At 42.0% G+C, this 23,914-nt stretch overlaps 1 protein-coding gene across 6 annotated transcripts in view; it reads left to right on the forward strand.

The window, feature by feature from the left end:
• The window catches only part of TRPC4 (transient receptor potential cation channel subfamily C member 4), a 363,414-nt gene extending 339,743 nt beyond the window's left edge, over nucleotides 1–23,671 (forward strand). For all 6 annotated transcript variants that reach the window (XM_081936901.1, XM_081936899.1, XM_081936897.1 and 3 more), the window contains 2 exons: nucleotides 20,082–20,171; nucleotides 21,540–23,671. In XM_081936901.1, the coding sequence (XP_081793027.1) occupies nucleotides 20,082–20,171; nucleotides 21,540–22,247 (798 nt within the window). In that variant the 3' untranslated portion in view covers nucleotides 22,248–23,671. The remainder of the gene's footprint in view (nucleotides 1–20,081; nucleotides 20,172–21,539) is intronic.
• The last annotated feature ends 243 nt before the right edge of the window (nucleotides 23,672–23,914 follow it).

Consider the following 23,914-nt stretch of genomic DNA (forward strand, 5'->3'; position numbering starts at 1 on the left):
TGATAAAAGATTAACACTAAGTGCAATGTTGGGTCTGGTCCAACTACTAATATATAACAGTGACCCAATGACTGAACGATAAAGTATTTGGTCCTCGAACTCAGGACTTGGTTCATGTGTTAAGTTGTGAAAATCTGTTTGCATGGGTGTCTTTGTTGTGTTAGCATCTTTCATGTTGTAATGATGCAAAATGTGGTCAATTTTCTCCTCTTGTGAAAGACTAAACCCCTTCTGTGTTTTGTCAATCTGAACATCTAAGTAAGTGCTAATATGACCTAAAGATTTCAATGTGAATTATCTCTGCAAACCTTTAGCAAAAATCTCACTCATTTTCTTATTTGGACCAATATAAACAATATCATCAACATAAACAAGAATTATCTTATATGCATTGTTAGATCTTTTTGTGAACACGCATTCATCAGTTTTGGACTTAATAAAGCCCATTGAATTTAGTTTGTCAGTAACCACATTACCACATTAAATCTGACTGTTTCAGACTATAAAGACTTTTGTTTAGGAACCAGGTATCCCCTTCTTGCTGTTGGAATCCTGGAGGTCCTTTCACGTAGATCTCTTCATCTAGGTCAGCATGTAGATAAACTGTGTCCACAGATAAACTGGAAAATTCTAAACCAAGAATAGTTGCAGTGGTTAAAGCAATTTTTACACTCTCAGTTCTGACTGTTGTTGAGTAAGTATTTGTGTAGTCCTCAGGATAACATTGAGCGAAACCCTGAGCTACAAGTCTGACTTTGTACAATGACTCACCATTTGGTTTCTTCTTGATTCTGTAGACCCATCGACTGCCAATGACTTTCTTGTTTGCTGGAGGTTTTGCAGGTGTAAATACATTAAGTTTCTTTAAACTGTCCATTTCATCCTGCATTGCATCATACCATTTGTCTTGCTCTGAATCAGGAAGCTGCTTGATCTGTGTAAATGTATCAGGAGGAAGTGTAACATTGCAAATCAAAGGCAAGGGTGTTTTTGTCAGTTGCCACAAATATCGTTGTGGAGGGATTCCTTTTGTGACCCTCTTGGAATGTCTCGGAACAACAGTCCATTCTTATTCTTCGTCCTCACTTTCATTGCTAGCATCAGCATCTGCGGCTCGCGAAGACGGAACATCAGGTTGTGAAGAACTGGTAGAAGGAATATCTGCCTGTGAATCTTGGTCATCAGGCTGCGTGGCATCTGCAACATCATCTCTAGGAAAGTAAACTCCAGGATCATTGGAATGAATCCTGGACCAGTCAATGTCTTCCTCAAAATTAACAGATTGTGAAATGACAATCACATGCTTAGGGTCAATAAATTTGCTCCATTTTGAATTATCATCAATACCCATAAATCTCAGTCTCTTTGCTACTGGACCTCCTTTTCTTCTTTGAGCTAAGGGAATGTTCACCATAGCGTACAAACCAAAAATGTGGAGGTTCTTGAGATCAGGCTTGTAGCCATACATCATGTAGAAAGGAATTTGATTTATTACACTGCTCCAAGTGCTGTTGACAATATAATTTGCATATTTGAGAGCTTCACCCCAGTATATGCTACCGAGATTGGCGACTTCTAGGAGACAACGCATCATGGTTTGTAGAACCCCTTGTTTTCTTTCTGCGACTCCGTTATGAGCCAGTGTATATGGAGCGGATGTCTGATGAAGAATTCCATTCTTACGCATCCAGTCCTGGAAACGCTGAGACATGAATTTGGCACCACGGTCACTCTGGATTCTGGTGATGCGAACTTGATATTGGGTAGAAACAAATGCTGCAAAGTCTCAGATTTCTCTTTCATAGGATATACAAATCCATATCTAGAATGATTATCTACAATTGTTAGAAAATACTTTCTACCACCAATTGTTGGTGGGAAAGGACCCACTATGTCAATGTGTACCAAATCAAAAATGTGTGTTGACAGGTGTGTAGCATGTTTGGGAATGGCAGCTGCTTTGGATTTAGCTTTCCTGCAAACTGCACAATCCAAAAACACCTTACACCCCTTTAGATACAAACCTTTTGCGAACTCCGGCATTTTTCTAAGAACACGGAAACTTGCATGCCCCAATCTTCTATGCCACTTGTGGATACACCTAGAATGCAAAGGTTTACCAGTTAGTGAATTTTCAACATTAACAGTTTCATGAGGAACCTCAGGCTTGCTCTGAGCAACCTGCTTCCTTATTCTCTGTTTGTTGGCTTTAGGAGCCTTTGGAGTAGCAACAGGTTCTCTCTCTGAACCAACTCTCTCTGGGCCCGTGCTGTCCCTTTTTGGAGTTTGCATACTTGCCTGTGCTCTTGGCTTTAAGTAATAAACACCACCAATTAGCATGGTTTCAGCAACAATATCTCCATCTTTAACTATGTAACTTGCTTTCTCGAGGTGGTGAACCTGGAACTTTAACTCTCTAGACAAGTGACTTTGACTAAACAAATTACTGGTTGCTGAAGATATGTAATAAACATCAGGGATGAATGTATCGAGGTCGTCAACGCAAACAGTTCCCTTTCCCATGACCAGTGGTGGGCAACCCGCGGCTCGGGAGCCACATGCGGCTCTTTACACCCTTTAATGCGGCTCTTCTGTGTGCCGGGTGCCCGCTCCCCTCCCTCCTCTCGGGCTTCGGAGGGAAGCTTCTGCAAAAGCCCGGGCGAGTGACAACCAATTTTGGTCCTATGACTGCAGAATGCTGCAAAATACCATAAATGCAGGCCAGTTGTTGAGTGTTTCAAATGTGATTGGAACACTCAACAAGGTGACCACAGAGTGTGTGTGTGTGTGTGTGTGTGTGAGTGAGAAAGACAGACAGAGAGAGGAACAGAGAGAGGGAGTGAGGGAGGGAATCAGAGAGAGACTGACAGACACACACACACACACACACAGAGACAGAGAGAGACAGAGAGGGGGAGGGAGGGAGAGAAAGATAGACAGACAGAGAGACACACACAGAGTGAGTGATTAAGTGAATGAGTGAGAGACAGACACACCCACATACACAGAGTGACAGAGAGAGAGGAAGGGAGGGGAGACAGACAGAGTGAGAGACAGAGACAGACACACACACACACAGAGTGAGTTGAGAGACAGACAGACACACACACACACAGAGTGACAGAGATGGGGGAGGGAGGGAGAGAGAGACAAAGAGCCAGAGAGAGAGAGAGAAAGAAAAAGAAAAAAAGAAAGAAAGTGGGAGAGAGAGATGAAATTAAAAACAACAACATACAAACCTGACTTACTCAAACTATCCAAGGAAATGCAAGGCCAATGTTCACATTAGTGGTTGTGACTTTGTCAGTCAATGTCAGGATGTAATTTTCTCTACATTGTAAGGCAAATTTTACGGAATTTAACGTTATCGATAAATAATATCGTTCTAAAGTTTTTGTTTTATTAGTTGTGTTATTTGTATCCTCCCGACCTATGTGGATACTTGCATGCAGAATATTCTCAATAAAAACTTATTGAAACTAAAAACAGTGTACCATCCTATGTATTTTCGGTTTTAAAAATGTGGCTCTCAAAGTAAATTTCAATCGTGGTTTTGGCGAAATTTGGCTCAGTTGAAAAAAAAGGTTGCCCACCACTGGTATAGGGTCTCCAGCTTGAGCAGGGTGTTGGACTAGAAGACCTCCAATTTCCCTTCAACTATGTTATTATGTTAAAGATGCATTCAGTATTCAATCAAATGGGAATGATAACTTATCCCAAATGAGATATGCCTCCGGATTGCAAATAAAGAACTGAATAAGTAATAGCTTCCGTTTGTGTAAATTACCAACAGAAGGCAATACTAAACTAGAAATTCTAATCTGCTTTTTTGACACTGTCACTTCAGTTGATGGGAGTTGCTAAGAAAAGAAGTTGTTTGCTGTTGTTTGTGAAACTGAAGCCTACAGTGAATACAGGTACCTTGACTTACATCTCGCACGGAGAGGGACTCCTCCAGGTGCCGTCCACCAGACAATGTCAGGGGGCGGCGTCTAGGAGTAGAGCCTTCTCCGTTGCGGGCCCAGCCCTGTGGAATGACCTTCCCCCGGATATTAGGACTACCTCTGACCTCCGCGCCTTCCGGATAAAGCTCAAGACGCACCTATTTCAAGTAGCTGGCCTGGCTCAACCATAGTTCGTTCACACTGCTCCTGACGGGTTTTTTAATTTTTGTGACTTTTAGACTTTTATTAGGGGATTTTAAACTATGTTTTAACTGTCTTTTCTTATCTTCATACCTCCTCCATGTACGTGTGTTCGTTTATTCTGTGTGTGTATTGTCCATATTGTTTTTTATGTGTTTTATTGTACGCCGCCCCGAGTCCTTCGGGAGAGGGTGCGGCTAAGAAATAAATTTATTATTATTATTATTATTATTACAACCATTTGTTTAGTGACCAAAGTTATAACAGCACTGAAAAAAGTGATATGACCATTTTTAATACCTACGACCACTGCAGCTTCCTTGTGGTCATGTGATCAAAATTCATATGCTTGGCAACTGCATTTGAATGTTGCAGTACCCCAGGGTCATGTGATCATTTTTTGCAACCTTCTAAGAAGCAAGGTCAAGGAAGAAGCTAAATTCACTTAATAACTATAATACTAATGTAACAATGCAGTAATTCATTTGACAGCTGTCATTGTAAAATGGGGAACAACTTACTTAACAACTGTCTTGCTTAGCAATGCAAATTTTGGGCTCAGTTGTGATTGTAAGACAAGGACTACCTGCATTCATCAGTGTGCTTTAATTAATGCATTTTTCACTTCCAAAGAAATCCAGTTGAAATTCACCACCAAATACAGTGTCAGAACTGCCACCTCACATCTGCATTCTTCTTCTATTTGGTGCCAGTCTGCCAAAATCCCTGTATGGTGTGTGTGTGTGTGTGTGTGTGTGTGTGTGTGTGTGAAGGAATGCTTGGGGGAAAGTGAAAGTAACGTGCCTCTCAGAGAAGCTGCATCAAGGCTGTTTCCCTGGGAGATGACTACATCTGCAAGGCAGCCCATCCTCAAAGTAGCCATTTCAAAAATATTGTATTTGAAATTGATTGAACAATGGGGCAAGGACAGCAATGAGTTGTTACCAAGGAGGAGAAATTATATCTAGTGTTTTGGTGTGTGACCTCAGTTCTGGCTTTGCTTTTTTGTAATCTACTTGACCTTTAGTAAACTGTATTTTTACCAATTAATGAAATCAAGGATTCTTATTTAAGAATCATTTTTACTTAAAAGGTGCAAGTTGAGGCAGGGCTGACATTAAGTCAGAACCACATTATTCAATCCACCCAGAAAACCAACCTACTAGGGGATTTTGCAATCATACCTGTCTCTGATGGAGATAGAAAGCAGAAAGAGCATTGTAGGAGAACCAGAGGGTAGCTGCAAGGACTCTGACTCATCGGAGAGACACACCTAGAAGAAGAGTCTACAGCCCCAAGCTGACCCTGGTGTGAAGATATCACCTTGGAAACAATGCCCCCACCTAGGTCCCCTGAAAAACTGAGTGGATTCCTTCTAATGAGGGATAGACCCTGATGGTCCCTGTGTGTTGGGAAGTTGAGGGAGCCCCCACTGAGAGTAACCCTCATCCAAGGGTTACAGGACATGCCAGCCAACAGCACACCCCAAACTGGAGTGAGCAGAGGATGAGTCCCAGGCAGCAGCAATTGAGTGCGTGCCAATTCCAGCACCACCCATAATAATAATAATAAATAATAAATATTTATTTCTTAGCCGCACCCTCTCCCGAAGGACTCGGGGCGGCGTACAATAAAACATATGAAATAAATATATAGACAAGACATACATATTACAAAAACATATACCAAGACATGTACAAGGAGGAGGTCGGCTAATGAATAAAAACAATAAAATACAATGTTTAGAAACCCCTAAGTAATTGAATGCAATTAAAATACCCAAATAAAAACCCGTCAGGAGCGATATAGTTAGATCAAAGTTGAGCCAGGCCAGCTACTTGGAATAGGTGGGTCTTGAGCTTTATACGAAAGGAGCAGAGGTCAGAGGTATTTCTAATATCCGGAGGGAGGTCATTCCACAGGGCTGGGCCCGCCACAGAGAAGGCTCTACTCCTAGGCGCCGCCCCTCGACACTGTCTGGTGGACGGCACCTGGAGGAGGCCCTCTCTGTGCGAGCGGATTGGTCGCAGGGATGTATGGGGCAGAATACGATCCCGCAAGTAACTAGGTCCTGAGCCATACCTATAGTGCTGCTGGCACCAATTGCCCCAGCAGCACAGGATGATTGCTGACCACCAGAGCTTAAAGTGAAGTTCAACAGAGAGGCAAAGCAACTGGGAGTTTTTCTCAACCAAGTTTCGGATTTTGTAGCAGAGTACAGACTAGACCTCACAGATGATGAAGTCAGAGGGTGCTATGTTATGAGGGCCCTGGAGGGTGAAGTCACCAACTGGGTTGTGATACTACCTGATGAGGATGCCAAAGAACTCCATGATTTTGTGAACTTCATGATCATCCTGAAGCAATGGGTTTGACGACCCACTGGTAGATCAGAGAGCAAAACAAAAGATCAGAACCATCAAGCAAGGCGAGGCAATCCATTGCAACCTATGTTCAGGAGTTCTGGGGGTTGGCCCCCAAGAAATACTACTGGAATGTTTCCAGCAGGGGCTAAACTGGGAAGTTTTATATGCCTGCCTATTCTGGGGATCACTCAGAACCCTATAAGGCATTTCAGAACCCTTGAGAGGAAATCCTCCCTGAAGATGAGCAAGAGGGAGAACAGCCCCAGATGACGCCAATGAGCTACTTCCAGTGTGGCAAAGAGGGCCATTGAGCAAGCAGCTGCCTGAAACCAAGATCCATGTTGACAACCCTGACTGTCCCACTGAAATGGGGGAAATGAGGCCCTAAGCCCAAAGTTGCCATCCGTAAAGGGGTCAAGGTAATCGACTTCACTCCACCATCCAACAAAAGGGAGGTAAATTTTGGGAGGAGATCCACCAAGTATCTACAACCTTAAAAAAACTGGGGGCCAAATACATAGGCCCGTGACGGCGAACCTATAGCATGCATGCCAGAGGTGGCATGCAGAACCGGCTCTATGGGTACATGTGCCATTGCCAGCTGCTCTTCTGGTTTCTGGCACACCAGCCAGCTGGTCTTTGCGGGTGCTGGAGTGCTGGAAAACGACCTGAAAACGGCCCAAAAAACAACCGGAAAATGCCCCCAAAATGGCTAAAAACGCCCAAAAAACAGGCATGTGCACAGTGGCCAGCTGGTCTTTGGGTTTCCAGCACTCTGGCATGTGCACACATGCACATGCACACTCATTCAAGTTTGGGCACTCAGTGCCCAAACTTTGCCATCACTGACATAGGCCCTTTGCCACTTTGCCATCACTGACATGGTCCTTTGCATAGCAAGAATTGTTAATCTGATAACCATTGAACTGAAGCTATCAAACAACCTTAGGAGGATACATCCCATGTTCCATTGTAGTCTACTCAAACTAGCCAAAACCTCTCCACCTGCAACAGCCCCTCCTCTACTTGACCTCATTGAAGGAAAACAACATTCTGAAATAAAAATATCCTAGTATTTAGTTCTTTGGAAACACTTCCCTTCATCTGATGCTGAATGGGTGGCTGCCTGTCATGTGTAAGCCCCTAGACCAGTGATAGCAAACATTTTTCTTATGATCTGTCAAAATTGGGTGTGCCCACCCAATCTTCTCGCCCACCTCTGCATGCACATGTGACCCCCTGTGCTTGCGCATGTGACCCCTCCCCAAGCCATTTGTTAGGGCCTCACCCTGGGAAAACCTCCTTCATAATCAAGGTGTCTCCCCTGGCCAGCCGACTTCAGCCTTCATTTTCGGCTATTTTTTGCCCTCTGGAGGCTTCCCTGATGCCTCCAGAGGGCAAAAAACAACCCAACGCACAAATGGGAAGTTCAGGAATGGACTTCCGGTTTGCGCATTGGGCCATTTTTCTCCCTCCAGAGGCTTCAGGGAAGCCTCCTGAAGCCTCTGTAGGGGAATAATAGCCCTACAGGCAATCCAGAAGTTCGAGAACAGATTTCTGAGTTGCCCATAGGGCCTTTTTTTCATCCTCCAGAGCCTTCAGAAGGGGGGGGTGGATATAGAAGAAATTACTGATATGTTGTCTGTCCAGTACAGGCCACAGGACAAGTAGATCAGAATGGAGCTCAGATAGTACAATATCATCCTCTGCCGTATGCAGTTTTAACGGAACTTAGAAAAAGTATTAAATATCATGAGGTAATGGCAATTGACTTAAAGGATTGTTTTTTCTCTATTCCCCTCTGCCCCCGACCAGGAAAAGTTACTGTGCCTGCAGTGAATACTTCCGAACCTAATAAATGTTATCACTGGACTGTCTTGCCAAAGAGAATGTTAAATAGTCCTACTTTGTGTCAGCTTTATGTTGCTTTTGCATTAAATCCTTTTCGCAAGCGTCATCCGTTGGCTTTGGTATATCACTATATGGATGATATTTTAATTGGAGCCCCAAAGATACAACCTAATTGGCTTTCAGAAATACAAAATGATTTAGGTGTCTATGGCTTGCAGATTGCCCCAGAAAAAATACAACTGCATTCTCCCTATCTTTATTTGGAACATAAAAAGTTGCAATTTTATTCTGCTCTGGCTTTTCCTCATTTGAACTTAGCCAAAGTTATTTTGTTGGTTGATTTACAGTAATTGCTGGGTACCCTTAATTGGGTTCATCCATATTTTTCTTTGCCCACACATTTACTTAGTCCCTTATTTGATTTATTGACCAAAGGAAAACAGCCTCTTATTGCAGTTCCCTCTGCAGCCCTTGCCATAGTTGAAAAAATTAATGATATTTTGAGCACTCAGTTTGTGGATTGTATTCCTCATAGAGATTGTCAGTTAACTCTTTTGGTGTTTCCTACTAGTAATCTGCCTACGGGAGTATTAGCTGTATTAGAAGACAAAAATGTATATTGTGTTGAATGGCTTTATTTACCTCATACCCCATCTCAAAATGTTTTACCATTTATCCAGGCCATTGCTGAATTAATAACTTTAGGATGCACTTGAGCTTGCTGCAGAAATGTGACTGATTTAATTAAAATTGTTCTTCCTATTCTGAAATCTGATTTTCAATTTTATTTTCAGAATAACTTATATCTTCAGTGTGCTTTAACTGACTATGTGGGCTGTATTGCATATCATTTGCCTAAAGATCCTCAGCTTGTGTGTTTAATGACTTCTTTTCCTGTCCGTCCATTGCTTTCATCTTCTCCGCTATCGCAAGCTCCTACTGTTTTTTCAGGTGGAGGGCGAATGAGAGGAGTGATTGCTTACAAAGATTTTCATGATGATACCTGGGAGGTGTCCTACACTGCAATACAGTCATCCCCGCAATGCTCAGAATTATCTGCTGCTATTTTAGCTTTCCATGCCTTTTCTCAACAGCCTTTTAATTTAATTTCTGACTCTCATTTTGTGTGTCAACTTACTTTTAATCTTCCAGGTGCTTATATCACACCCCAATCTCATGGCTTTGTTTTTAACTTTGCAGCAACAACTACAAGACCGAAAGCATTTATACTTTGTTTCTCACATACACAGTCACTCGTCTCTTCCTGGACCTCTTTCTGAAGGCAACAGTTATGCTGATGCTGCTGTCCATGTTTTACTCACGTTGTTTTCAGATCTGTTCTTTATTCACTCTTTTTTCTATCAAAATGCCAGGGGTTGGCACAAGCTTGCCATATTCCATTCGACCAAGTCAAGCAGATTGTTTCATCCTGTTCCCAATGTTCTGGGGCATCCCCCTCAGGGGACACGGGAGTTAATCCCCGTGGTTTTGCCTCTAATCAACTATGGCAAATGGATGTCACCCATGTTCCCTCTTTGGCTCCCTGGAAGTATATTCATTTATCTATTAATACCTATTCAGGAGCACTTTGGACCACACCTCAACAAGGGGAAACAGCTAATCATGTTATTTCTCATCTTTTTTCAGCCATTACTGCCTTGGGCAAACCCCCCTCTTTAAAAACTGATAACAGCCCGGCCTATTCTTTAATGGCCTTTTGGCAATTTTGTACAACCTGAAATATTGTTCTTACTCATGGGCTACCCTACAATTCCACAGGTCAAGCCATCGTGGAATGTGCTAATTGGTCCTTTAAGGACTGGCTTCACAAACAAATGAAAAAGGAGGGCTCTTGGGTACCCAATTTGTCGTGGGTAACACAACAGGTTAAAAAAGTATTATTTACCTTAAATCAATTGAATATCTCCATTCAAAATTCGACCACTTATCAGAGACACTCTCAACAGAAAACAATTTTTTCCCCCTCTAGTATATTATTGGGCATTACCAGAAAAAACATGGTTAGGGCCGGTCCCTCTGATTACTTGGGGACAAGGATATGCTGATGTGCTTGCTCCTACAGGACCCTTGTGGATTCCAGCACGTTGCGTCTGCCCAGCTAAGGATGTTGTGGCACCAGTCCCCGAATCTGGTTCCAGAAATGGCCAACGTGAGTCTACAGATGGCGCAGCAGGCAATACGATCTCATCAGACCAGCCGTCCAGTGATGTGGGGAGACGTGAAAAACCTGACCACAAAAGCGCAGGCAGTGCTGCAACAGCAACAAGTGGAGCAAACACCCGAGAACTTATGCACTGCCATTTTTGCGGTTTTAACTGCCAATTCCTTAGCCATCATTTGTTTATATTTGATTGTTAATTGCTGCTCTTTAGTGACAACAGCTGTCATCTCACCCAAAAACTTGCTTGAACAGTGAATGAAGCAAAACCTATGGGTGTAGCTAACTAACATCACACAAAATGATGTCTTTTGCTTATCTGAATCGTATGACATGGAAAACTTGCTTTCTATATGCTTGTTCCCTGTTTGTACCCTGTCTTCAGTAATTCAAAACTTTACTGGCTTGAGTAGATTTCTATATAAATGAAAACTTTAACTATGGGACTATATCTAGTTGGGGGTTGACTGCCTATGATCCATCCCCTGATGCAATTGCACACCCCGGTAGTAGCAGTCCCTGAGAATATAACATGCCCAAAATAGTTAATTGTACATCTTCAAGTAAAAAACCTCACTGTCTTCGTATTAGTTCACCTGTTTTAAACTGTACAGCTTTTGAGGAGACTTCCTTTAATTTTGCCCATATTTGGCTCCCACAAGGATGGTTTTTACATGTGGTCAATGTCACTGCGTTAATTGGTTTGCCAACTTGTGTTTATATTCTGAGTTATAAAGTAGACTGAACTGTTTCTTATCTGACAATGATTTACTGCGCATGTCAGACATAATACGTCACACATTCTTTCCTTTCCTTCTGATCTTCTGTTCGCCTGCTGAGAGGGTGGGCAACATAACTCTGCCAAAAATGTAGTTAATTAAGTTAGCAAGATTTGTATTTTATTTTATTTTATATTAAAGTGTTTTTTTATTAGAATATGCTCCGGGTTTTATTTCTGCTTATTTGGAAATATGCTGCTAGGAGAGCCAACGGTCCACGCCTCATTAATTCAGGGTGGAACTTCCCCTGACAATAATGGTAGCAAGAGGTTGGTTATATATATGGCTTTTTCCTTGTTAGCTATTTCCAAGAGATAAGCGTAATGGGCCAATTAGAGAGAATGATTTACGATTGACTAAAGACCGATTCAATCACTCTTTAACAATGCCGAAGAAAAAGAAAAACAAAGATGGGGCACATTCCGATGGTTCCCTCCCCTCTGATACAGAGACAGAAAACTTTTCTAGGTTCGCTTTATTTTTTTCCATAAAGGCCTGTGCCTCTATGGGTGTGTTGATTCTGATTCTTGTCTCCTCCCAGAATATCAGCATACCTTCAGGCATCAACCATCTAAACCACACCCCCTTCTGGTATAGTTTATTCGCCAATTGCGAATAGCTTTTCCTTTTTTCCCTAATTTTTTTGGGAATCTGCTTCAGAATGGTTATCTCCCTGTCGTGGTATGTCAGTGTTTGCCCCCTTTGTACACCCAGAATTTCATCTCTTGTGGTTTTCCTAAGGAATTTAATATGAACCTCCCTGGGTACATTGTGTGTTCTGGCATATGCTGAATTCACTCTATAGACCAGATCTATTTCCCATTCCATCTGCTGTTTATCTTTGTGTATGTATTCAGCTAGAATATTAGTCATAATGTCCCTTATGTTTTCCCCATCTGCTTCTATTACATTTTGAAATCTAAGATAAAAGGACATTCTCTCAAACTCTGTTTTCATTTGTTGGATATCAAGTTCTTTGTTCCCCTTCTGTAAAGCCTCTACCCCCCCTTTCGCCTCCGCCACCCCACCCTCCACAAGGTCCAGTCTCTGTGAATTCTTATAAATTTGAACTTGATTCTCTTTAATTTCATCTTTCATTTCTCTTAGCTGTTTCTTAATTTCCTCCTGGCCTTGTAAGATTTGTTGAAGCATTTGTTGAAGGTCTATCTCTGTAGTCTTAGGTTGCATCAGTTCTGTTATCTTTGACTGTGTGGCTGGGCTGGATGTTGCAGATGTTGGAGCAGAAATGGCAAAGCCAGGTTTTCCAGGAGGTGGTCTTTTTGGAGACATGGTTTATAAAACAAAGAGATCAGTCAGTGTAGGAACTGGGCAGCTGGAGAAGTAGAGCAGGCAGGCGAGTCCAGAAGGCAGAGGATCCAAACAGGTGGGAGTTTCTTTAATCACTCTAGCAATAGATAAAAGTTTTTTCTCCAAAGAGTTCAAAAAATAGCAATCTACAAGAGATTCCTCTGGGCGACTCGGAGACAAAGACCGGAAGCCTGAATTTTAAAGGTGGAGTCAGGTTTCACAGTTCATGAAGACAACGGAAGTGTGCCATCTTGCCCTGCCAGCTTTGGGCTCAGAGGCATAGAAAATTTTAAAAGTTAAAAAAGTTCTCAGGTCATCAATAAGTTCTGGATCTAAGTCCCATGAAATGCACTTTTACTGGGGTGAGGCATCGTTAGTTGGCTCTCCCCCCTCCTCCTTCCCCAGGGGGCGAGAGCAGAATTTTAACAAGCCGCTTGTCCAAGGGGGGGGGAAATCTCCCTCCCCTGTAGCCGCTCCTCAAAGAGTAACTCCGAAAGATTAACTTTTAAAAGTACTGAAAAGCCTTTCAATTCAAAAGTAAGGGGATGAAGAGAGGAAGCATCTCACCGCACCGCCGCTGCTTCCTTCAGTTTTGCATTCTCCGATCGGCATGGGGCGAGACGCAGGCGCGTCCTCCAAAACTGCTCCCCGGTGCCTGGAGCAAAGCGGAAAAGCCCCCACCAGCCGCCGCCGGTGCCAGAGCCTTCCGCGAGCCGCTCCTTCGGCAGGGCGCCTCTTCGGGGCGTCCTGTGCCCCCCCGAAGATGGGGGAAGCCCACCGAAGAGCGGGAGTGGGCAAAGTCCTTGCCCGTCGCCGTAGCCGCCAGAACCGGAAGTCAGAGACAGAAAACCTTTCATGCTGGCTTCCAAGTTTCCAAATGCCGATAACTTCGACAACCGGGCTGGATGCAAAATCAGCTATGGGAGAAAAATCTCAACAAGATGGGACTGTTCTAGGAGATAAAAATCTACAACTGACGTTAGTAGAACATCTCCCTTCTGATTATGCATGTTCCCAAATATCTCCAAGAGATCTTGAAACCCTCAGCACCAGGCAAAAGCTCTCGTGGCTGCAGGGATTTCACTCCTACACACAAAGAGAAACTTATAAATCTTCCCAGACTTCTGAGCAAGATATGGAAAGCTATCGTAATCACATAGAATTGTTTGAACTGCAGCTTTTACAGGCCAAAATAGATTACGCAGCATTACAGGCAAGTAAGAATGGTTTTCCTATCTTTCAAATTTCTGAAAACGCCATCTTGCCTTCTTCTCCAAAGCCTAAGACACGCCCACTGGAGGATACTGTGTCAGGCAAATCAGAACAGAGAGATGTGCACACGTCACAATTGCCACGTGATCTCCTTTGTTCACCAATATATGCCACGCAGGCAGAAATATTGCAGCCAAGAAGTGAAGCTGCACCGCCATCTCCTGGCAGAAATAATTTACTACAGAGAGTAGATTATTCAAATATTCAGGCTGCAAAATATCAAATGTCTCAGGCCCAATTTTCAGCATCCACTGATGGTGCACGTGCCTTTCCAGATGGAGTAAAGCAATACTTAATGCAGCAAAGGGAGATGTCTGCCCCCCAAGCAAGCCAAGTTAATTTTGCTGCTCAAGCATCAACTGCACCTGTAATACAGAGACCACAGGTTCGATTACAGCGCCCCCTGGTTCAACAACCAGCATTTTTACCCGTACAGCAAGTTGCTCAAATGCATATTCCTCAACAGGCATTTTCTGTCACTCCTTTGACTGGTGAGTCCAAATTAAAAATGTCAGGATAGAATTATAAAGCTTGGGTCAGTGAGGTTGAACTCTTGCTTCGCAGAGAAGGTACCCATTGTATGGTATTTAATCCTGCCCAACCATGGACTCCTGCAATAAGAGACCTAGAGACTAGGACTTATTGATTATTAGAGATTATTGATGTCCATGGATACTGAATTGCAGGTTACTTTCCCACCTGATGCAACAGCCCAACAAATTTGGGCCATTTTGGAAGATTGCTACAGGCCCATTTCAATTGAATCTTCATGTTTGCTCATGTCTGAGTTCCATGGTTCGAAGTTGAAACCTGGTAAACAAATTGGTGGACATTTGACCAAACCGAAAGGAATGAGAAGTGAATTGAGAGAAAGAGGCCATGTTATTGATGATATCCAAATGATCAGCATTATCATTAACTCATTGAATTATGAATGGAAAGTTGCCATTGCAAAGATTAACCACCTGCCTATTGCTCAACGCACTGTTAATAATGTATGCAGACTTTTAATTGAGGAGGAAGCTATCAAATTAGCCACACCACATTTGCAACGGCCGCCAGCATCAAGAGCTCCAGCTAGACATCCCTTCGAAGGAAGAGTCTATGCTCCAAGGATGCCAAGATGCTACATCTGCAACCGTATGGGACATGACACCCGGGATTGTCCCCAACGAGTTCCAGCTCCCATCACATGCCAGCCCAGAGGAACAGACTCCAGAGGCAGAGGTAAAGGCGGAAGACAAGGTCGCCGTGGTCCAAGGCGTGATCCACAAGCTCCATTCGCCACATTGGCCTTAACCAATGATCCACAACCTGATCCAGAGTATGACAGACGTCTTTTGTGGACTTTGGACAGTGGCACACCTTTACACGTTACCTACAGAAAGGAACTTTTCACAGAGATGCGCGAGCCTGAATCTGAATTCCGAGAATTGTACTCCTTCTCCAACCACCCTTGTAAGGTCATGGGCAGTGGTGGGCAACCTTTTTTTTTCAACTGAGCCAAATTTCGCCAAAACCACGATTGAAATTTACTTTGAGAGCCACATTTTTAAAACCGAAAATACATAGGATGGTGCACTATTTTTAGTTTCAATAAGTTTTTATTGAGAATATTCTGCATGCAAGTATCCACATAGGTCGGGAGGATACAAATAACACAACTAATAAAACAAAAACTTTAGAACGATATTATTTATCGATAACGTTAAATTCCGTAAAATTTGCCTTACAATGTAGAGAAAATTACATCCTGACATTGACTGACAAAGTCACAACCACTAATGTGAACATTGGCCTTGCATTTCCTTGGATAGTTTGAGTAAGTCAGGTTTGTATGTTGTTGTTTTTAATTTCATCTCTCTCTCCCACTTTCTTTCTTTTTTTCTTTTTCTTTCTCTCTCTCTCTCTGGCTCTTTGTCTCTCTCTCCCTCCCTCCCCCATCTCTGTCACTCTGTGTGTGTGTGTGTGTCTGTCTGTCTCTCACTCACTCTGTGTGTGTGTGTGTCTGTCTCTGTCTCTCCCTCTGTCTCTCTCCCCTCCCTTCCTCTCTCTCTGTCACTCTGTGTATGTGGGTGTGTCTGTCTCTCACTCATTCACTTAATCACTCACTCTGTGTGTGTCTCTCTGTCTGTCTATCTTTCTCTCCCTCCCTCCCCCTCTCTGTCTCTCTCTGTCTCTGTGTGTGTGTGTGTGTGTGTCTGTCAGTCTCTCTCTGATTCCCTCCCTCACTCCCTCTCTCTGTTCCTCTCTCTGTCTGTCTTTCTCACACACACACACACACACACACACAGACACACACACACTGTGGTCACCTTGTTGAGTGTTCCAATCACATTTGAAACACTCAACAACTGGCCTGCATTTATGGTATTTTGCAGCATTCTGCAGTCATAGGACCAAAATTGGTTGTCACTCGCCCAGGCTTTTGCAGAAGCTTCCCTCCGAAGCCCGAGAGGAGGGAGGGGAGCGGGCACCCGGCACACAGAAGAGCCGCATTAAAGGGTGTAAAGAGCCGCATGTGGCTCCCGAGCCGCGGGTTGCCCACCACTGCCCTATACCATTCCAGACAAGTGATTTCCAGTCTTTTCTTTAAAACCTCCAGTAATGGAGCAACCACAACCTCTGGAGGAAAGCCTGATTAATTGTTCTTACTGAGAGAAAAATTATCCTTAATTCCAGGCTCTTTGATAAGCTTCCATCCATTATTTCTTTACTCTCCTCCCATACTTTGGAGAATATTGACCCCTCTTCTATGTAACAGTCCTTCAAATATTAGAAGACTGCTGTCATGTCACCCTAGTCTTCATTAAACTAAACCAAACTCTATTCCCCTTCTCTGCACTATTCTCAATATCTTTTTTGTATTGTCGTGATCAAACCTGGATGCAATATTCCAAACGATGATCTTACCAGTGCAATATAAAGTGATATTATTTCTTCATGTGATTTTGATATGACCCCTTTGTTGATACAGCCTAGGACTCAGGTGGGTTGCTCCTGGTTTGGCCCGGTTTGGCTGAACCGGTAATGGCAGCAGCAGGAGACTCTGCCCACCAGCCAGGGCGCCTCTGCAGATGTGCAGAAGCATGGTGCATACGCAAGAGTGCATGAGCAAACCGGCAGTAAAACCAGTAGAAACCCACCACTGCTAGGACTGCATTGGCTTTTTTCACAGCTGCAGCACACTATTGGCTCATATTTAAGTACCATATTTTTCGGAGTATAAGACACACCCTTTTCTCCCCAAAAGAGGGTGAAAATCGGGGTGCATATTATAACTGAATGCAGCATTTTCGGCCTCCCAAAACCCTGCCCCCTTTGCAAAAATGGCCATGCATAGGCTTTGGAAGGCTTTGAGAGTGCTCCCAGAGGCTGGTGAGGGCAAAAATGAGCATTATTTGCTCACCTTTGCCCCCCCCCCAGCCCCCAGGAGCACTCTACAAGCCTCCTAAAGGCTATGCACACCCTTTTTTTGACAAAAATAAGGCCTGTTTTCGCAAAAAAATGGGCCATTTTTGCTCATTTTTGGAGCACCCCCAACCCCCAGGAGCATTCTACAAGCCTCCTAAAGGCTATGCATGCCCCTTTTTATGAAGAATGGGCCCATTTCCACGAAAAATGAGCTGTTTTCTGGAGGTCTGCAGAATATAAAAACTTTTTTAAAAATTTGTCTCTTCAAAATCTTGGTGCATCTTATACTCCGAAAAATACGGTAGTTACTCTAGGATTCTTATATCTCTCTTATAGTTACTGCCATTGAGTCAAGTACTACCTTTTCTCACCATTTTGTTGGATAGAGGCCAGTGTTCAAGTCTGTCAAGATCCTTCTGAATGTGAGCCTATCTTCTAAGATGTTACCTATTCTTTCCCCGGGGGGGGGGGGGGGCTTGGTGTCATCTGCAAATTTTACGAATTCCCTTTTTATCCCCTCATCAAAATAGTTTTTGAAGATATTGAAGAATATTGGGCATAAGGTAGAACCTTAACAGGATAATGGAATAACAGAGTTGGAAGGAACCTTAAAGATCTTGTAGACCAACCCCCTGCACAAGCAGAAGATCCTATACCATTCTGGATAAATGGCTGACCATTATCTCCTTGAAAATCTCCAGTGATGGAGCACCCACAACTTCTGAAGTCAATCTGTTCCACTGGTTAATTATTCTCACTCTCAGGAAATTTCTCCTGAGATAATTTCTAGAGAAAGCAACTTTTTAGGTTGCTTCTTTCCTTTAGTTTCCATCCATTGTTTCTTGTCCTGCCTTCTGGTGCTTTGAAAAATAAGTTGACTTTGTACTTGGGGTATCCTTTTGCATGCTTCCCTCCATGTAGATGCAGTTCCATTGACAACTACACATTGAGTGCTTTGGTCAGCCAGTCACTAATCCATCCAGTGGCAATGCTGTCTATGCCACATTTTTCTATCTTATCAAGAACTAGGTTGTGCTCTACTTTGTCAGATGCCTTACTGAAATCTAAGTAAACTGTCCAGAGTATTTTGCTGGCCAACCTATTTAGCCATTTTATCAAAGAATAAAAAAAGGTCTGGCATGATCAATTTTGACAAATTCATGTTAGCTTCTAGTAATAGCTTTACTTGGTTTCTAAGGGTGCTCAGGTTCATTGCTTGATGATCTTTCCCAGGTATTGATATCAGGCTGATTGGTTCGTAGATTCCTAAGTCAATTTAAACAAAGAATTATTGGAACCACATCCATTCTTTTCCAGTCCTCTGGTAGTTTCCCAGTGCTCCAGGCTCTTTCAAATATGTTTAGTGCTTCCAAAATCAAGTCTGCCAACTCCTTCAGAATCCTGGGATGCAATACATATCCTGGTGATTTGAACTCATTCAGCAATAGCACTTAGATTTATATACTACTTTGCTTTAAAACCCTCTCTAAGCAGTTTACAGAGTCAGCATATTGTCCCCAACAATCTGAACCTTTATTTTACCAGCCTTGGAAGAATGGAAGGCTGACTCAACCTTGAGCCAGTGTTGTCGTACCATCTCCTTGTATTCCTAATCTGTCCTTTATGGTATTGCTTTTGATAGATTGACTATTTTTTACTTTTATGAAAAGACAAATGCAAGGATTGAATTAAGCAGTTCTACTTTCTTCCTGCTTTCTTGTCCTTTCCGTGTTGCAATAAACATTTTAATTATTATTTCTGACATTTGTTGCAAGTTTTAGTTCATTGTGAGTGTTAGCTTTCCTGATGTCATCTTTGCAGATTTGGGCTATTTGTTAAAAATTGAAAATTTTAAAAATTAAAATATATTTTTGAGAAAAACATTTTTATTTAAAAAAAACAGATCTGAATGTGCTTTTAAAAGATATATTTGAAAGAAGGCTGAAAAATGTTTTCATCCATGGATGAACACTAATTACTTTTAATGGAAGAACTTCTTTAAGATGTTCTTTTTATTAAAAGTGGTCAGTGGTATCCATGGATGGAAACATTTTAAAGCCCATTTTCAAATATGCCCTTAAAAAGCACATTTGTCTAATTTGCTCTAACATATTAGACAAATGTTATTTCAGGTCCCTTCCCACAAGCCTATCAGCATGAAGTTAATTACAAGATAGTCCCTAATGTTATGATATGTTTAGATAGTAATAGCAAAATATCACAGAATGGATTATGTATTAATATTTTAAAATTAAACTAACAGAGTTTACTATGAATGCAGTCCTAATTTAACATCTCTATATTTGCAGTGTGCAGCCATCAAGTAGAATCATTTTTATGCATTTATATCCCACCTTTATTATTTTTATAAATAACTCACGGCAGTAAACATACCTAAATATATCTCCTATTATGTAGATTATAACAAAGGACTTGAAAAATCCTTCCTACACATGCAATACTCAAGTGCATTTTGTCACTGTTTTGTGCACAACCTAGTTAATTAAAGCTGAAGTTCATAAGGGGAGATAGAGCTGTTCATTTATTATTCACTATGATAAGCCAGATTGGGGAACACTTGTCTTTCAATTTCTACAAGAGCATTTTTAGCAGATGATAGTAAATATTGCACTCTGTTCTACCTATCATAATTCATTAGCTATGTCCCAATCTTTAACCCAAAGGTGTTTTGACTTTTGTTCTGACTTTTCAGAACAATTATCTTGTTAATTAAATACTAATTAACAACCTTGTACTTACATTTCAGGAGGTCATGAGGAATTTGGTTAAGAGATACGTAGCAGCAATGATAAGAGATGCTAAAACTGAAGAGGGACTAACAGAAGAGAATTTTAAGGTAACTGCTCATATAATGAACAATTTAATAACAATGAATCACTAAGTTTCAACTGAGACCTGTTTAATGTATGACTTTACATTGCATATAATTCAAAAATAAAATTATTAATATATAATGTTGTTAATAATTGTTTAATCCAGGACCTCATGGACCACCAAATCCATAATTTTAAATCCTGTGGACCACTGGGGCCCTTTTGGGCTTACCTGTCTCTTTCTGTGAGGCCTCAGGTGGGAGGCCCAAGAGAAAGCACCTGGTCCAGACACAAAGCCTGAAAACCTCTTTTGTGTTTATTCTCTCAAGAATTTGGTCAATCTGAGTGAAGGAAAATGAAGACGGGCAGACTGCCAATGGCTTGCTGATGTTGGTGGGAAAATCAGTCCCATATTCCAGAGCTGTAGTAGTTTGGTCGTCCCAGATTAGCTCCTCCACCTGGGTGCACTGGGCTGCAGGAGAGCTCCCCAGCAGGCCAGTGCACCCAGGTGGAGGAGCTGCTCCGGAATGACCAAAGGGCTAGTTCTGTGACTACTTCAGTTCTGAAATATGGGACTGGCCCATGGTGGGGCTGAAAATCTCTGCCATAGGGGTGGCACATGCAATGTGCAATTTTGCAAGTGGTGCAACATGCAAAAAGGAGAGCAGCCCTCGCCGGCCAGAACAAAGTAATGGTGCTGTTGCAACAGGGGGGTTGGCTCAAGCAGTCCGAAGTGGGGCTGGTGATGGCTGGAAGGTGCAAGAGTGAAGGGCTACTTACATTTGCACGGCATCAGCATCCCACCTTCACTGCCATAAACTTGCACCAGCTGGTGGCACCAAGGCAGCCCTTGTCTCCTGCTGCTTGGGGCTCAGAGCAGTAAACCCTATCCAGGAAGCACTACAGCAGAGAGAAACAGCGGGAGTCAACCCTACCTTTGCTATCCATTGCGGACGCTAGATCGGCCCCCTACAAACTCTCGTCTCTTGAGGAACCTGGCTGAAGTTTCATGCACCGTTTCAGCAAACGCTCCTCAAGAGATGAGAGTTTGCAGGGGGCCGATCTAGCATCCACAATGGATAGCAAAGGTAGGGTTGACCCTGGGTGCTTTGCTCCGCTAATAGGCGGCCAAGCTAACTGACTGAAGGACCTCATCCTGTCCCTGGGAGTCAAAGTGTTGAAGTGTGAGCAGGGTGGGAAACCTCAGCTGGGCTCCACGAGAGAAATCCAAAGATTTCTCTGAGGACCACCAAATTTTTCTTGCGGACCACCAGTGGTCTGCAGATCACTGGTTGGTGATCACTGGTTTAATCAATCTTTCAAAACAACTCATATTCCAATATAGGTTTTTTTAAGTTACATGCAACTTTTATTTTCTTCTACCTCTTCAGGAATTAAAGCAAGATATTTCCAGTTTTCGCTTTGAAGTATTGGGTCTTTTAAAAGGAAACAAACTGGCTAATTTACAACACTCTAAAACTAGCACAGAAGTCTCCTCCTTGACAGAATCTGATGAAGGAAGTGAAAGTGGAGTAAATGAAAAACTCATGAAGAAAAACCTCAGTCTTTTCAAAATAACTACAATGATTCACCCAAGAGTAGTAGCAAAAGTCTCTAAAGCACACAACCAAAGCAATGGGTCAGCAATGGTGTCAACTGAGTCCACAAAAGAAAAACAAAAGAAAGTAAACTTTGTAGCTGATGTAAAAAAGCTTAGGTTGTTTCACAGACAATCAAATAATAGCTCTACTGAGCACAGTGCAAATAAAATTTATTCAATTTCTGAAGAAATTTCCCATCAACAAGCAGAAGAACATAAGAAAGTAATTGAACTGGGAGATAAATCATTGGTTGTGAACTGTGAGCTAAACAAACAGGATCTCAGTGCAAAGTGCACAGTTCCCAGTAATAAGCAAGGTAGAAAGGAGACTTTCAACTCAATGCTGAATAAGAAAACTGCTCCTTCTGACTGGACAACCACCAAGGGGCAGAGCTCAGATTTCCCCAGAGAAAGTGATTTGCTAAACAATGAGCAGGACATCAATATCATAAAGGAAGAAACAAATATTCAGAGCAGCTATATGACAACAAGGTTGTGATGAAAGCAGGCAGAACCTGTAAAATTTTGTATAAATTGTAAAATGCTTTGAAGAAGAAATATTTAAACCTAGCTACCAAATACAGTATTAGAATATTTACAGGACAAAATATTGTAATATAATTCTATGACAAAAAATAAACAGAAAAATCTGTTTTGTAACCCATTTTTGTTTTCACAATTACTTTTATATATTTTCTTAAGCAGGATCGTCTGGTATTCTTGTATTGTTGCAATAAACACAGAAAGTTTATTTAGTCATACCAGGGGTTGTAACACAAATACAAACACAGAAAGGTTTATAGATACCTTTTTAAAATCTAAATTAAAAAACATTTTCTCTGTGATAGTTGATGCCTATAGTTAAATATTTTTCTATACTTAAACATAGCTTAATAAAAGTGTGAGCCAATATGAATGTGTTTTAATGTTTCCTATGGTATGTATGTATGTATGTATGTATGTATGTGTGTATGTGTGTATGTATGTATATGCTCACCAGGACCTACGAAAAACTCGAAGTCCGAAGAGCCACCATCTCTCAGGACTCTCACCATAGCAGAAACCAAGGTCCTTTCCAAAAGATTCAACTTTGCAGTCGCCCCCAAATGCATTTCAGACCCATAGTCAGATCCATAGGTTCACCTCTACAGAATCTTGCCAAATTTCTTGCCAAACAACTTCAGCCCTACACAGAATCCATCACCTCACACATACAAAACTCAATCCACTTCATAGAAACAATAAAGAAACAAAATCTACAACCCAGCGACCTACTCGTGAGCTTCGATGTCATATCCCTCTTCACCCAAGTACCTATTAAAGAAAACTTCCTCCCTTTTTCAGCACCTTAAAGCAACAGGACATGAAATTGATTTTCAAGGAACCAAATTACTCTCCAAAACTGAACACTTCAACAAGACAATAATTATGGAAGCTATCGAAATGGAGAAACACCTCCACAACATGAATAAACATGATGATACCTCCCACCTACCAGATATCTGGAAACTAGCCCTAGTCAATAAACGAGTCCCAGCCACAAAAAGCGACACAGGACCCAGAACAACACAGGACACCATCACCAATCACCCTCACCAAACATCAATTCCATCAACCAATCAAGATGTGACAACACAGCCAACCAATCCATTTAAAGCAACAAAGCCAACATTCCACACCCACATACATATATTTATAGAAAAACGGCAGCTCCGATCACACTTTGCTCGCACAAGCATGAAGCCAAAGGCACCAGCCTGAAGATGCCGAGTGTGACCTCGTCAAAACATCGCCAAGATACTGTCAATCTTAAATGGGAAAAGACCAGAATATGTGTGTGTGTGTGTGTGTGTGTGTGTGTGTGTGTGTACTGCCTCAATAATTATTAAACTTTTCATTGTTATAAATAAATAAAATTTGAAACTGAAGTAACTGAAGTAAAACCAGGAGTGGGTTTCAATTTTTTTTACAACTGGCTCTTTGTGCGTGGCTTATTTTGTGGGTGTGGCTTGGTGGTCATGTGACTTAATTTTGTGGGTGTGGCTTGGTGGTCATGTGACTATGGTGGGAGTGGCCAAGTCAATGTCACTGAATTCTTTGCCCCAATTTTTTTCATATGGGCCTTTTCCCTGACTAAGCATTTCAAATGCTTTAATTGATCGCAAT

This window comes from Natrix helvetica (assembly GCF_964273705.1).
Source record: "Natrix helvetica genome assembly, chromosome: 1".
Lineage (NCBI taxonomy): Eukaryota > Metazoa > Chordata > Lepidosauria > Squamata > Natricidae > Natrix > Natrix helvetica.